The following is a 12,348-nucleotide window of genomic DNA, read 5'->3' as shown; positions in this document are numbered from 1 at the left end:
GCCTTTTTATCATTATTTTTTTTCAAGGCAGTGCTCATATGGATTCAGTAACTGATTTATCTGTAACCCTCCAGATAAACCCTTGTAATGAACAAGCAGAAGTAGTACTCTAGGAGCCAATATTGACTCAGTCAGATGCAGTCTTAGGATTTGCTTGTCATGACCATCTGCCTAAGAGAAAGCTTGTATTCTTAAATCTTAGTCGTTTCCCACTCCACTGCCTTTTGGCTCTTTTGCTTTGTGATTTCAGTTGGAGAAGTTAATTCCTTCCTTCCATTTAACAGAATTAATTAGTGGCCAGTCATGAACAGCTCATTTCCATCCTACATACAAATCTCTTATCTGTTTTAGATTTAGAAAATAAGTTTATGCAGCAAAACAAAAAATTAGGGATTTTTTTTTATGAATGAGAAGAGAGAGGATAGCCAAGGTTTCTGTGGTTAAAAACACAGGCTCTGGAATCTGTCTGCCTTTGATACAATCTCTATTTGCCCCTTAATGTGTAATCTTAGGCAGTTTCTAATCCTCTCTGAGTTTTAGTTGATCATCTTAAAAAAAAAAAAGGACATTCCAATAGTACTTGGTACAGTTATTAGGAAGATTAAAGGAGTTAGTTTATATAAAGCACTTAATATAGTACCTGGCATTTGATAAATGTCTGGCAAATGTTAATTGCCAAGATATAAATTAATAGTTCAATATAGGGCCAGGCATGGTGGCTCACGCCTGTAATCCCCGCACTTTGGGAGGCTGAGGCAGGTGGATCACAAGGTCAGGAGTTCAAGACCAGCCTGACCAAGATGGTGAAACCCCATCTCTGTTAAAAATACAAAAAAATTAGCCAGGCATGGTGGTAGGCACCTGTAATCCCAACTACTCGAGAGGCTGAGGCAAGAGAATTGCTTGAACCTGGGGGCTAAGATCACACCACTGCACTCCAGCCTGGGCAACAGAGTGAGACTTTGTCTCAAAAAAAAAAAAAAAGTTCAATATAAGGTTAAATCAGCAACTGAGGAGTAGTCAGGATCCTGTGAATTAAATTTTTAGACTTTTGCTAAATTTTTGTTTGAAGTAAGTAGAAAGTAATATCTAATATATTAAAATGTTCCCTTTGCTAGAAGAGGCATTTCTGGGGAGGAGGAAGATGATGAGCCTGATTGCTGTAACGATGAGCGGTACTGGCCAGCTGGACAGGAACCTTCCCTTGTTCCCGACTCAGATCCTTTGGAATATGCTGGCTTAGCCCCAATGGAGCCTCATATTCCAGAATTTACAGTCTCGCCATTTGCAGTGCAAAAACTTTCCAGGTGATTGCTTTGATCATTTATGGGAGTTGGGAAAGAATTCAAGGAAACCGAAATTATATAAAGCCAACACGGCCAGGTGCGGTGGCTCGTGCCTGTAATCCCAGCACTTTGGGAGGCCAAGGTGAAACCCCATCTCTACTAAAAATACAAAAATTAGGGAGGCGTGGTGGCAGGTGCTGTAATCCTAGCTACCAGGAAGCTGAGGCACAAGAATCGCTTGAACCTAGGAGGCGGAGGATGCAGTCAACTGACATCACACCACTGCACTCTAGCCTGGGCGACAGAGCATGACTCCGTCTCAAAAAAAAAAAAAGAGAAAAAACAAAAACCAACTACCCCTCTTTGTATACTCTCCTATTGTGTGGGTTCCAGCAGTGCCTGATAGGCCTAATATTCTGTCTTACTGGATGGGGGCATTCAGGAGGGCTCATTGTTATCAGGGATACTTTTTCAAAATACAAGCCTTGCCTATGTATAGTCATAACTTCATGTAAACATATTTAAGTGAATTTTACTGTAATGCTGTGATATTCCTTTTTATGTGTCACTTTTATCATGTTTTGCCCTTGACAGGTATGGTTTCAGTGTTGAACGCTGTCAAGCAGTCCTGAGGATATGTGATGGAGATGTGGGAGCATCACTGGAGCATCTCCTTACTCAGTGTTTTTCAGAGACATTTGGAGAGAGGATGAAGATCTCTGAGGCGGTCAACCAGATAAGCTTGGATGAGTGTGTAGAACAGCGACAGGAAGAGGCATTTGCTCTCAGGTCCATCTGTGGAGAAAAATTTATAGAAAGAATTGAGAATAGAGTCTGGACCATTGGATTAGAACTGGAGTATTTGACAAGTAGATTCCGCAAATCCAAGCAAAAAGAAAATACCAAAAATGTACAAGAGAATTCACTTGAAATCTGTACATTTTACCTCAAAGGAAATTGTAAATTTGGATCAAAATGCAAATTCAAACATGAAGTGCCCCCAAATCAAATTGTTGGAAGAATAGAAAGAAGTGTAGATGATTCTCATCTTAATGCTAATGAAGATGCGTCTTTTTTATATGAACTTGAAATTCGATTTTCTAAAGATCACAAATATCCCTACCAAGCTCCCCTCGTGGCATTTTATTCCACCAATGAGAACCTACCTCTGGCTTGTCGTTTACATATTTCTGAGTTTCTTTACGACAAGGCCTTGACATTTGCGGAAACTTCAGAACCTGTTGTGTATTCTTTGATAACCCTGTTAGAGGAAGAATCGGAAATAGTCAAGTTGCTAACGAATACCCATCACAAGTATAGTGTCCCTCCTGTGAACTTTCTGCCAGTACCCTCTAGGACCAGAATCAACAATCCTGCCTGTCATAAACCAGTGATTCCAAATAATTCTTTTGTTTCTAATCAAATTCCAGAAGGTATGTAAGGCATTGATCTTGTGGAGGGAGGCATTCAGAATGATGGGTTTAGAAGTCAAAGCTTTTAAGGCTGGTCTGGGATGGCTTAGTGATCTTGAACAAGCTGAACAAGTCATTTGGTCCCATGGGCAAAAAGGAATGAGAATTCCCTGAAATATAATTGTGTCTGACTTTAACTGTAAGGCCCAATTGTGTTGCTTAAGGCCTAATTGTTTTGCTATGGTTGGGTTCCCTGAGTTGAAAGTTTGTAGTGATGTATGTTTAACTATGTAAAATCTGAGGCTTGGAAGAACCTTAATTTAATTTAATTCCTTTAGTTTTCATATGCTTACTTCTTATGCTGTATACTAGATTACTTTCAAATGAATTTTTAGAGATATTTTGCTTTCTATACCACTATCCATACCCTCCTGCTTTTGGTATACTAGACCCCCAGAATTCATTAGGGATAGCTCTATGAATCCCTAAATCCTCAAATACTTGTGTAAGCTTCCAGCTTTGTCTAGATCCAGGTTTACTGTGCAGATTCTTTTTTTTATTATTATTGAGATGGAGTTTCACTCTTGTTACCCAGGCTGGAGTGCAGTGGTACAGTCTCGGCCCACTGCAACTTCTGCCTCCTGGATTCAAGCGATTCTCTTGCTTCAGCCTGCTGAGTAGCTGGGATTACAGGTGCCTGCCACCACATCTGGCTGTTTTGTATTTTTAGTAGAGACAGGGTTTTACCACGTTGGCCAGGCTGGTCTCGAACTCCTGACCTCAGGTGATCTGCCTGCCTCAGCCTCCCATTGCTGGAATTACAGGAGCTACCGCACCTGGCCTGCTGTGCAGATTCTTACACCACAAGTAAGCCCCTTTCAAAAAATTATTGGCTGAGGCAGGAGGATTGCTTGAGCCCAGGAGTTTGAGGTGAGCCTGGGCAGCATAGCGAGACCCCGTCTCTACAAAATATATATTTTTTCTTAGCTTGTCAGCCATGGTTGTGCACTCCTGTGAGTCCCAGGTAGTCAAGAGGCTGATGTCAGGGGGTCACTTGAGCCTGGGAGGTGGAGGCTGCAGTGAGCCATTGTACTTCAACCTTGGAGACAGAGACTCTATCTCTTAAAAGAAAAGAAAAAAAAAAGGATGCTCTTTTATTTGTTGCTATCTATCTTTCTTCCAGAGAAACAAAAGTTTTTATTATTTCATAAGAGTTCCTTGGTAAACTTCAGTAAGTAGAGAACAGTGACACTGTACTGAGATGTGGCTGCTGGTCAGTTAGCCAATTTCACTCACTAACCACCCAACCCACTCCCAGATGCCAGCTTCTAGCACTTGGAATTCAAATATGTTCCTTGGGAAGTGATAATTAAGTGCCATGGACTTTTTTTCTAAAATAATAGTTTTATTGAGACATAATTTATATACCATAAAATTCACTCTTTTAAAGTATACAATTCAGTGATTTTTAGTATTTTACGGAGTTATGCAACCATGACCACCTTCTAATCCCAGGATGTTATCACCCCCAAAAGAAACCCTGTATTCATGTACCCATAGTAGTCTCTCATTTTTCCCTTCCCCCAGCCCCTGACAACCACAAATCTGCTGTCTATCTCTATGGGTTTTCCTACTCTGGACATTTCATAGAAATGGTATTATACAATATGCAGCTTTTTGACATGGGCTTCTTTCACTTAGCATAATGTGTTCAAGGTTCATTCATGTACTAGTACAAATCAGTATAGCATCCCTTTTTATTAGTGAATAATAGTCTATTATGTGGACATACCATATTTTGTTCATTGATTCATCATTTGATAGACATTTGGGTTCTTTTATGTTGTGGGATTTGGGAACACTTGAAAATAGTTGAAACATTCACTGCTAATTCTTTTAATGTTAATTACTTTGTTTTAATTTGGTTTAAAAATAATCACTTATGCTTGATAAAAGTTTATTTGAGGATGCATTTTAAGTTCCTTAGTAATAGAAATACTAGAAATGAATGAAGTTATTTTATTCAAGTTTTAACTTTTTCTCCATTTTGAATTTTTGTTGTTGACACTCTGTTAAACAGCGACTTTCCTTTTTTGTTAAAGAAAGGGCTCCATATTGAAATGTTTCCTTTTATTTCCTTCAAGTTGAAAAAGAATCAGAATCTGAGGAGTCAGAGGAGGATGAAGGTCCTGCACCTGTTATAGTAGAGAATGAAAGCTATGTGAACCTTAAGAAAAAGATTTCCAAAAGATATGACTGGCAGGCAAAGTCAGTATATGCTGAAAATGGTAAAATCTGCAAGCAGTTCCGAATGAAACAGGTAGGGTATGCTGAGAGAATGATTAGCATTGCTTCCCTAATATCCCGATGATGGGATTAGGAATTAGGAAGCTTTGGCTACCCTCCCTAATGTTCTTTTGGTTCTTTTTCTCCCTGCGTGGTCAAAGTTTCTATAGGCCACAGCAAACTTGGGTGCATATGCTAGATGGTTTTGGGAAATCCTTTAGCTCGTACATATCAAACACACACATATATGCCAAATAGTCTCAGAATCATGTGCCTTTGGTACTGTGATGGACAGTCTGGTATGTAAAAGGAATAGCAAGACTGTGGTTTAATGGCCAGGCACAGTGGCTCATGCCTGTAATCCCAGCACTTTGGGATGCTAAGGCAGGTCGATCACTTGAGGTCAGGAGTTTGAGACCATCCTGGCCAACATGGCAAAACCCCATCTCTACTAAAAATACAAAAATTAGCCAGACATGGTGGCGGGCGCTTGTAATCCCAGCTACTCAGGAGGCTGAGGGATGAGAATCACTTGAACCCTGGAGGCAGAGGTTGCAGTGAGCTGCGATAGCACCACTGCACTCCAGCCTGTGCGACAGAGCAAGACTTCGTCTCCAAAAAAAAAAGAAAGAAAGAAAGAAAAAAATACTGTGATTTAGAGCCAAGCAGGCCTGGTAGCACATGCCTGTAGTCTCAGCTACTTGGAAGTCTGAGGCAAGAGGGTTACTTAAGACAAAGCCAGCCTAGACAACACAGTGAGACCCTATCTCTAAAAACAAAACAAAACAAATATTGTGATTTACATTAGAAAAATTAATATATAAGAGAAGGATAAGAAAGTACTTTTACCCTCTTTCAAAGACTCAAAGGATAAATAATGTGCCCAAGGTCACATGGCTAGTAAGTGGTTTAGCCAATTGCATTTCTAAAGTCCATTTTGTTTTTACCCCATTCACATGAAGATTGTTTTAAAAGAATTCATAAGTAAACTCTGAGGGCAAAGTTAGAGATAGGGCAGAGGCAAGTTGCTTAATCAATATGGAAATTGGATTAAATGCTCTCTAAGGGTGCTTCCAGTTCTAAAGTCCTGTGAGTCTGATTTTTAACACTGTATAACATCATCACATCTGTAGTGTAATAGCCATAGAACATCAAAATGTATATAAATTGCACTGTAGATAAGATGATAGAAACAAAAAATTAGATATTCAAATTTGATCAGTGTGATAAGTTTATGATAAAATTACATGTAGGAAATGGCATGTTCCTGTAAATTTTATTGCAGTATTCAAAAGTATAGCCATAGTTTTAATAAACAAGGCAATATTTATAGTATTGGCCATTAAATATGAAATTGATTTACATAGTTATAGTGATTGGCCAAAAATAACCCTTTAGTGAGTGCTTTTCTATTATTGATTTAGGTAAAAATATGATATTGTTTAGAGCTATGCTGTCTGATATGGTAGCCCCTACCCATGTTTGGCTGTCTAATATTAATTAATTAAAATTAAAACTTCTGTGCCTCAGTACACTATTTACACTTCAAGTGCTCAATAGACACATGTGGCCAGGGGTTGCTGTATTGGACAGCACAGGTATAGAACATTTCCATCAAAATAGAAATTTCTATTGGACAGTGCTGGTATAGAGACTCTTGCTGGGAAGAACTGGATATGTGCTAAGCAAGAGGGCTTTATTTCACTTAGAAAATCTTTCAGTTTAGGCCGGGCGCGGTGGCTCAAGCCTGTAATCCCAGCACTTTGGGAGGCCGAGGCGGGTGGATCACGAGGTCAAGAGATCGAGACCATCCTGGTCAACATGGTGAAACCCCGTCTCTACTAAAAATACTAAAAATTAGCTGGGCATGGTGGCGTGTGCCTGTAATCCCAGCTACTCAGGAGGCTGAGGCAGGAGAATTGCCTGAACCCAGGAGGCGGAGGTTGTGGTGAGCCGAGATCGCGCCATTGCACTCCAGCCTGGGCAACAAGAGCGAAACTCCGTCTCAAAAAAAAAAAAAAAAAAAAAAAAAAAAGAAAATCTTTCAGTTTATTCAGATGTTGGAAAACTATTTAATGTACAGATTCCATGGCTTACTCTGGCTGCTTCTCTGAGCAGCCTTCTGAATAAAGACCTCTACATCCAATCCCAACAAATCCAACAAAGAATCACTCAAGGCCAGGAGTTCAAGACCATCCTGGGCAACATAACAAGACCCTGTCTTGATAATTAAAGTAAAAAAAAAAAAAAAGCTGTAATCCCAGCACTTTGGGAGACCAAGGCAGGTGGATTGCTTGAGCACAGGAGTTCGAGGCCAGCCTGGGCAACCTGGTGAAATCCTGTCTCTACAAAAAAATACAAAAAGCTGGGTGTGGAGGGACACACCTGTAGTCCTAGCTGCTTGGGAGCCTGAGGCAGGAGGATGGCTAGAGGCTGGGAAGTGGAGATTGGAGTGAGCTGTGATCATACCACTGCACTCTAGCGTGGCAAGAGTGAGACCCTGTCTCAAAAAAAAAAAAAAAAAAAAAAAAAGGTAACCCAACTGATGTCTTATCTTTGATTTTATTAGGCTTCCAGACAATTCCAGTCCATTCTGCAAGAGAGACAATCACTCCCTGCTTGGGAAGAAAGAGAAACCATCCTTAACTTACTGCGTAAGCACCAGGTGGTTGTCATAAGTGGTATGACTGGGTAAGAATGCAATTTATTCATATGCAGCTTTCATCTATAAATATTATATGCACCCTGTTTACCATAACCAGTTCAACTTTTTAAAAACTGTAGCTGGATTTATGGGCATTATATACCTCTGCCTGGAGACATAAGTCAAAAAAATCCAGCTGCAGACTTTTAACAAGGCTCATGTTTAAATTTAAAGGATAGTTCTAGAACATTTAGCTTGAAAGCTTTTCATCTTCTGAATTTATTCGGATTTCCTATCACCCAGGCTCGAGTGCATGGCATGATCTCGGCTCACTGCAACCTTTGCCTCCCAGGTTCAAGTGATTCTCATGCCTCGGCCACCCAAGTAGCTTGGATGACAGGTGTGCACCACCATACCCAGCTAATACTTTTGTATTTTTAGTAGAGATGGGAGTTTGTTACCATGTTGGCTAGGCCAATCTCGAACTCCTTGCCTCAAGTGATCCAGTCGCCTCGGCCTCCCAAATTGTTGGGATTACAGGCATGAGTCACCATACCCAGCCATTTTTTTTCTTTTAAAAACAACTTAATGATGGTGCATTATTTTTCCTGTTTCACATTCTCCATATATTATGCAAACCTATTTATCAGGGACAAGTTGTAAACTTAATTTAATTCTTTGTTCAAGAGTATACAATTTAATAATTACATTTGTGTCCAGACTCAGTGATATGGTAATAATCTGTATCATCTAATTTATCTTTTTAATCTCAGCCTAATCTTAGCTAAATTAATACATATCAAAGGGGAAAATGTAAAATATTTTGATAATCATAAGTTAATACTCCTTTTCTTTAGGGTTCCTGTATAGAGTTTACATTCCTAAAAGCATTTACAGACCTTAATCTAATGTCTGTTCAATAGTCCCAGTTTTACAAATATTACTAAACTATTATTTGATTGTCCTTTTGATTGGAGTGCAAATTCCTAGAATTTCTCACCTCTAGGTAATAAGTCAGGAGGTTGTTTTACAAAATACCTGAATCTGAACAACTTGTATTCTAGTTAGCTTTATCACTTTCCTCATTCCATATGATTACTCTTTAATTAACTAGCCCTTGAAAACTTCATTTTAAGACTTACTTGTTTTAATATACAGATGTGGGAAAACCACACAGATTCCACAGTTTATTCTGGATGATTCTCTGAATGGACCACCTGAGAAGGTAGCCAACATCATCTGTACCCAACCCCGACGGATATCTGCAATCTCGGTTGCTGAACGTGTTGCTAAAGAAAGAGCAGAGAGGGTGGGTCTGACCGTGGGATACCAGATTCGGTTAGAAAGTGTCAAGGTTTGTATGATGCTCTGCTTATTTCCTGGTAACAGAAATTTACGATTTTTAGGTATAAAGAGTTTGGGAGGTTAGGAGATTTGTGGGCAATTTGAGATATATACTTTCAGGTTATTTTTAAATTAATGATTACCTTCAGTAGGGTGAAGTATTTTTAGAAATATTTTGGTATAAAAACTCTTATTTGGTTGTACTAAATTTCCTCTATAAAGCTTTTTAGTTTTTACTGGCAGAGTCATGTAGTAAAGACTGTTTTGCTCTTGAACTTGGGACTTAATCCATTTAACCAAATAAGGAGCAGACAAATTGAGAACTGATTTCATTATTCACTGTTTTTTAATGCTTTTTATGAAAATCTTAACATTTTGATATGAAGTAGAAAGGCTGTTGTTACTGTCTGGCAAGAAACTATATTTAGTATGGTTTCCTATTAAATGGAATTGCTGGTATTTTCAATATTATTATCACTATTCAAATGACTTTACAGTAATATTTCCTTTTTTTGAAAATTTTATTAATGATTTATATTACCCTTTTATCTGTAAGTCCTCAGCCACCAGACTGTTATACTGCACCACAGGAGTGCTGCTGAGAAGGCTAGAAGGAGATACAGCTCTACAAGGAGTCTCCCATATCATTGTTGATGAAGTTCATGAGAGGACAGAAGAAAGGTAAAACAAAGATTTTCCCAGTAGACACCCACACACATGAAATGAAAGCATGGCTGAAAAAATTGTTTTGTAGTTCCAATTCAGTTTTATGGAGCTAGTAATGGTAATTTGTCATAAGGAAAGCTATGTTAGAGAAGAGCACCCGCTTTCCTGGTCTCCAGGGTCTATAACACTAAAAAGGACAGCACATGCTCATCACTTACTAGATGGAGTCACCCTATTAGGTTAGAAGGTATACTTCACACCATCCTGGGCGTTAACGCTAAGTTGAATACCGTACTTAGTAGAAATAACAGATGTCATGCATGCTGTGGCTGAACGTATCTTCTTCCTTCCTTGTTTATTTGGTCAGTTATTCATTCCTGACATTGATTCATGTATTTATTGAGCCTGCATTAAATGCCAAGCGACATATTAGTTGCTGGGGATACAGTGATGAACAAGCATGTATAGCTCCCCCTTATCTCTTACAGTCTGGTAGAAAAAAACAAATAATGAACAAGTAAACCAATAATTACAAATTGGAATAAGTACTATGAAAGAATAAATGGCATGCTGTGTTTGGAGGGAGAGACCCATAGATGCGCAAAGATAATATCTCTGTAAGATGACATTTAAATTGAAAACTGAAGTAGGGCCAGGTACGGTGGCTCACGCCTTTGGGAGGCTGAGGCAGATGGATCACAAGGTCAGCAGTTCAAGACCAGCCTGACCAACATGGTGAAACCCTATCTCTACTAAAAATACAAAAATTAGTTGGGTGTGGTGGTGTGTGCCTGCAATCCCAGCTACTCAGGAGGCTGAGGCAGAAGAATCACTTGAACCCAAGAGGCAGAGGTTGCAGAGCCAAGATCGTGCCACTGCACTCAAGCCTGGGTGACAGAGTGAGACTCTGTCTCAAAAAAAAGAAAAAAGAAAACTGAAGTATGGCAGGGTGTGATGGCTCACACCCATAATCCCTGTACTTTGGGAGGCCCAGGTGGGAGGATCGCTTGAGCTCAGGAGTTAGAGCCCCAGCCTGGGCCACATAGTAAGACCATGTCTCTATGAAAAGTAAAAAAAAAAAAAAATTAGCCAGGCATGGCAGCTCACACAAATGGTCCCAGCTACTTGGGAGGCTGAGGCAGGGGAATCAACTGAGCCCACAGGTTGAGGCTGCAGTGAGCTGTGATAGTGCCACTGCACTCTGGCCAGGTCAATAAAGCAAGACCCTGTCTCAAAAAAAAAAAAAAAAGAAAGAAAGAAAAAAGAAAACTGAAGTATGAGAGGGAATCCCATGTGGCAAATGGGGGCAAGGAAAGCATGTTTGAAGTGGGAAGGGGCTTTATGAGTCTAGAAACAAGGAAGCTCAGTTCCACTGCTGTGTAGCAGCAAAGGGGAAAATAGCACAGGAAAGAAGCAGCAGGAGCCAGATTTTCCAGGGCCTTAAGCACCGTGAATAATAAAGCATGTGGGTTTTATCTTATGAAATTAGAAGTCATTAAAGGGTGAGGCATAAAATAAAAATTCTTGCCAGGTATAATGGTACATGCTTGTAGTTCCAGCTAATGAGGAGGCTGAGGTAGGAGGATTGCTTAAGTTCAGGAGTTCAAGGCTATAGTGTGCTGTGATTGCACCTGTGAATAGCCACTTCAGCCTGGGAAATATCAAGAGACTCCATCTATTAAAAAAAACAAATTATAAGTCTCAATATTTTAAGTACTGAGGAGGGCCAGGAAGAAGGATAGCATTAATCATAGTTTGTCATGTGGATCATGCCCTAGAGCAGTAAAAGCAAACTAGTGGGAGACTGAGGTGGGTGGATCACCTGAGGTTGGGAGTTTGAGACCAGCCTGATCAACATGGAGAAACCCTGTCTCTACTAAAAATACAGAAAATTAGCCAGGTGTGGTGATGCATGCCTGTAATCACAGCTACTCCGGAGGCTAAAGCAGGAGAATCGCTTGAACCCGGGAGGCGGAGGTTGCAGTGAGCCAAGATCACACCATTGCACTCCAGCCTGGGCAACAAGAGCAAAACTCCATTTCAAAAAAAAAGCTAGTGGGAAAAAAGAGAAAGTCCTGTGAAAATTATGAAGTTTTCCCAAAAAGTATTATACTACTATAAATATCTTGAGAAGAAGGAAAAAAGTCTAAGTAAACTTGGTGGACTGATAGGAAAGCAGAAAATAGCTGAAAGCAAAACGTTAAGAAAAAAAAAAAAAAGGAAATGAACTTGAAGAGAAGACCCAACTATGGGAGACAAAATGTTTTAAAGAATTGAACAGGAGCTGGGCACAGTGGCTAATGCCTATAATCCTAGCACTTTGGGAAGCCAAGGTGGATGGATAACTTGAGGTCAGGAGTTCAAGACCAGCCTGACCAATATGGTGAAATCCCATCTCTACTAAAAATAGCCAGGCATAGTGGCAGGCGCCTGTAGTCTCAGCTACTGGGAGGCCGAGGCAAGAGAATCGCTTGAACCCAGGAGGCGGAGGTTGCAATGAGCTGAGATCACACCACTGCATTCCAGCCTGGGCGACAGAGCAAGACTCTGTCTCCAAAAAAGAAAATAATTGAAAAGGGAAGACATTTAACCAGAAGAACTATTAAAAGAAATAATGCATTACTATATTAGTAAATAAGAAATATGAAGTAATTAGAAACTAAAGAAAGCAGACTTTTAGATAAAAAGAATAAACCAAAAGAAAAAGAAA

The 12,348-nt window shown here is 39.7% G+C and overlaps 1 protein-coding gene across 5 annotated transcripts in view; it reads left to right on the top strand.

The window, feature by feature from the left end:
• DHX57 (DExH-box helicase 57) overlaps positions 1 to 12,348 on the top strand; it is a 76,771-nt gene that overhangs the window by 8,598 nt on the left and 55,825 nt on the right. For all 5 annotated transcript variants that reach the window (XM_039461773.2, XM_003926790.4, XM_074396173.1 and 2 more), the window contains 6 exons: positions 1,119 to 1,307; positions 1,881 to 2,719; positions 4,843 to 5,018; positions 7,554 to 7,675; positions 8,787 to 8,982; positions 9,529 to 9,653. In XM_039461773.2, the coding sequence (XP_039317707.1) occupies positions 1,119 to 1,307; positions 1,881 to 2,719; positions 4,843 to 5,018; positions 7,554 to 7,675; positions 8,787 to 8,982; positions 9,529 to 9,653 (1,647 nt within the window). The remainder of the gene's footprint in view (positions 1 to 1,118; positions 1,308 to 1,880; positions 2,720 to 4,842; positions 5,019 to 7,553; positions 7,676 to 8,786; positions 8,983 to 9,528; positions 9,654 to 12,348) is intronic.

This window comes from Saimiri boliviensis, chromosome 1, assembly GCF_048565385.1.
Source record: "Saimiri boliviensis isolate mSaiBol1 chromosome 1, mSaiBol1.pri, whole genome shotgun sequence".
NCBI classification, from domain to species: domain Eukaryota; kingdom Metazoa; phylum Chordata; class Mammalia; order Primates; family Cebidae; genus Saimiri; species Saimiri boliviensis.
Note: the sequence above shows the minus strand (reverse complement) of the source record. Positions and strands in the feature narration are given on the sequence as shown.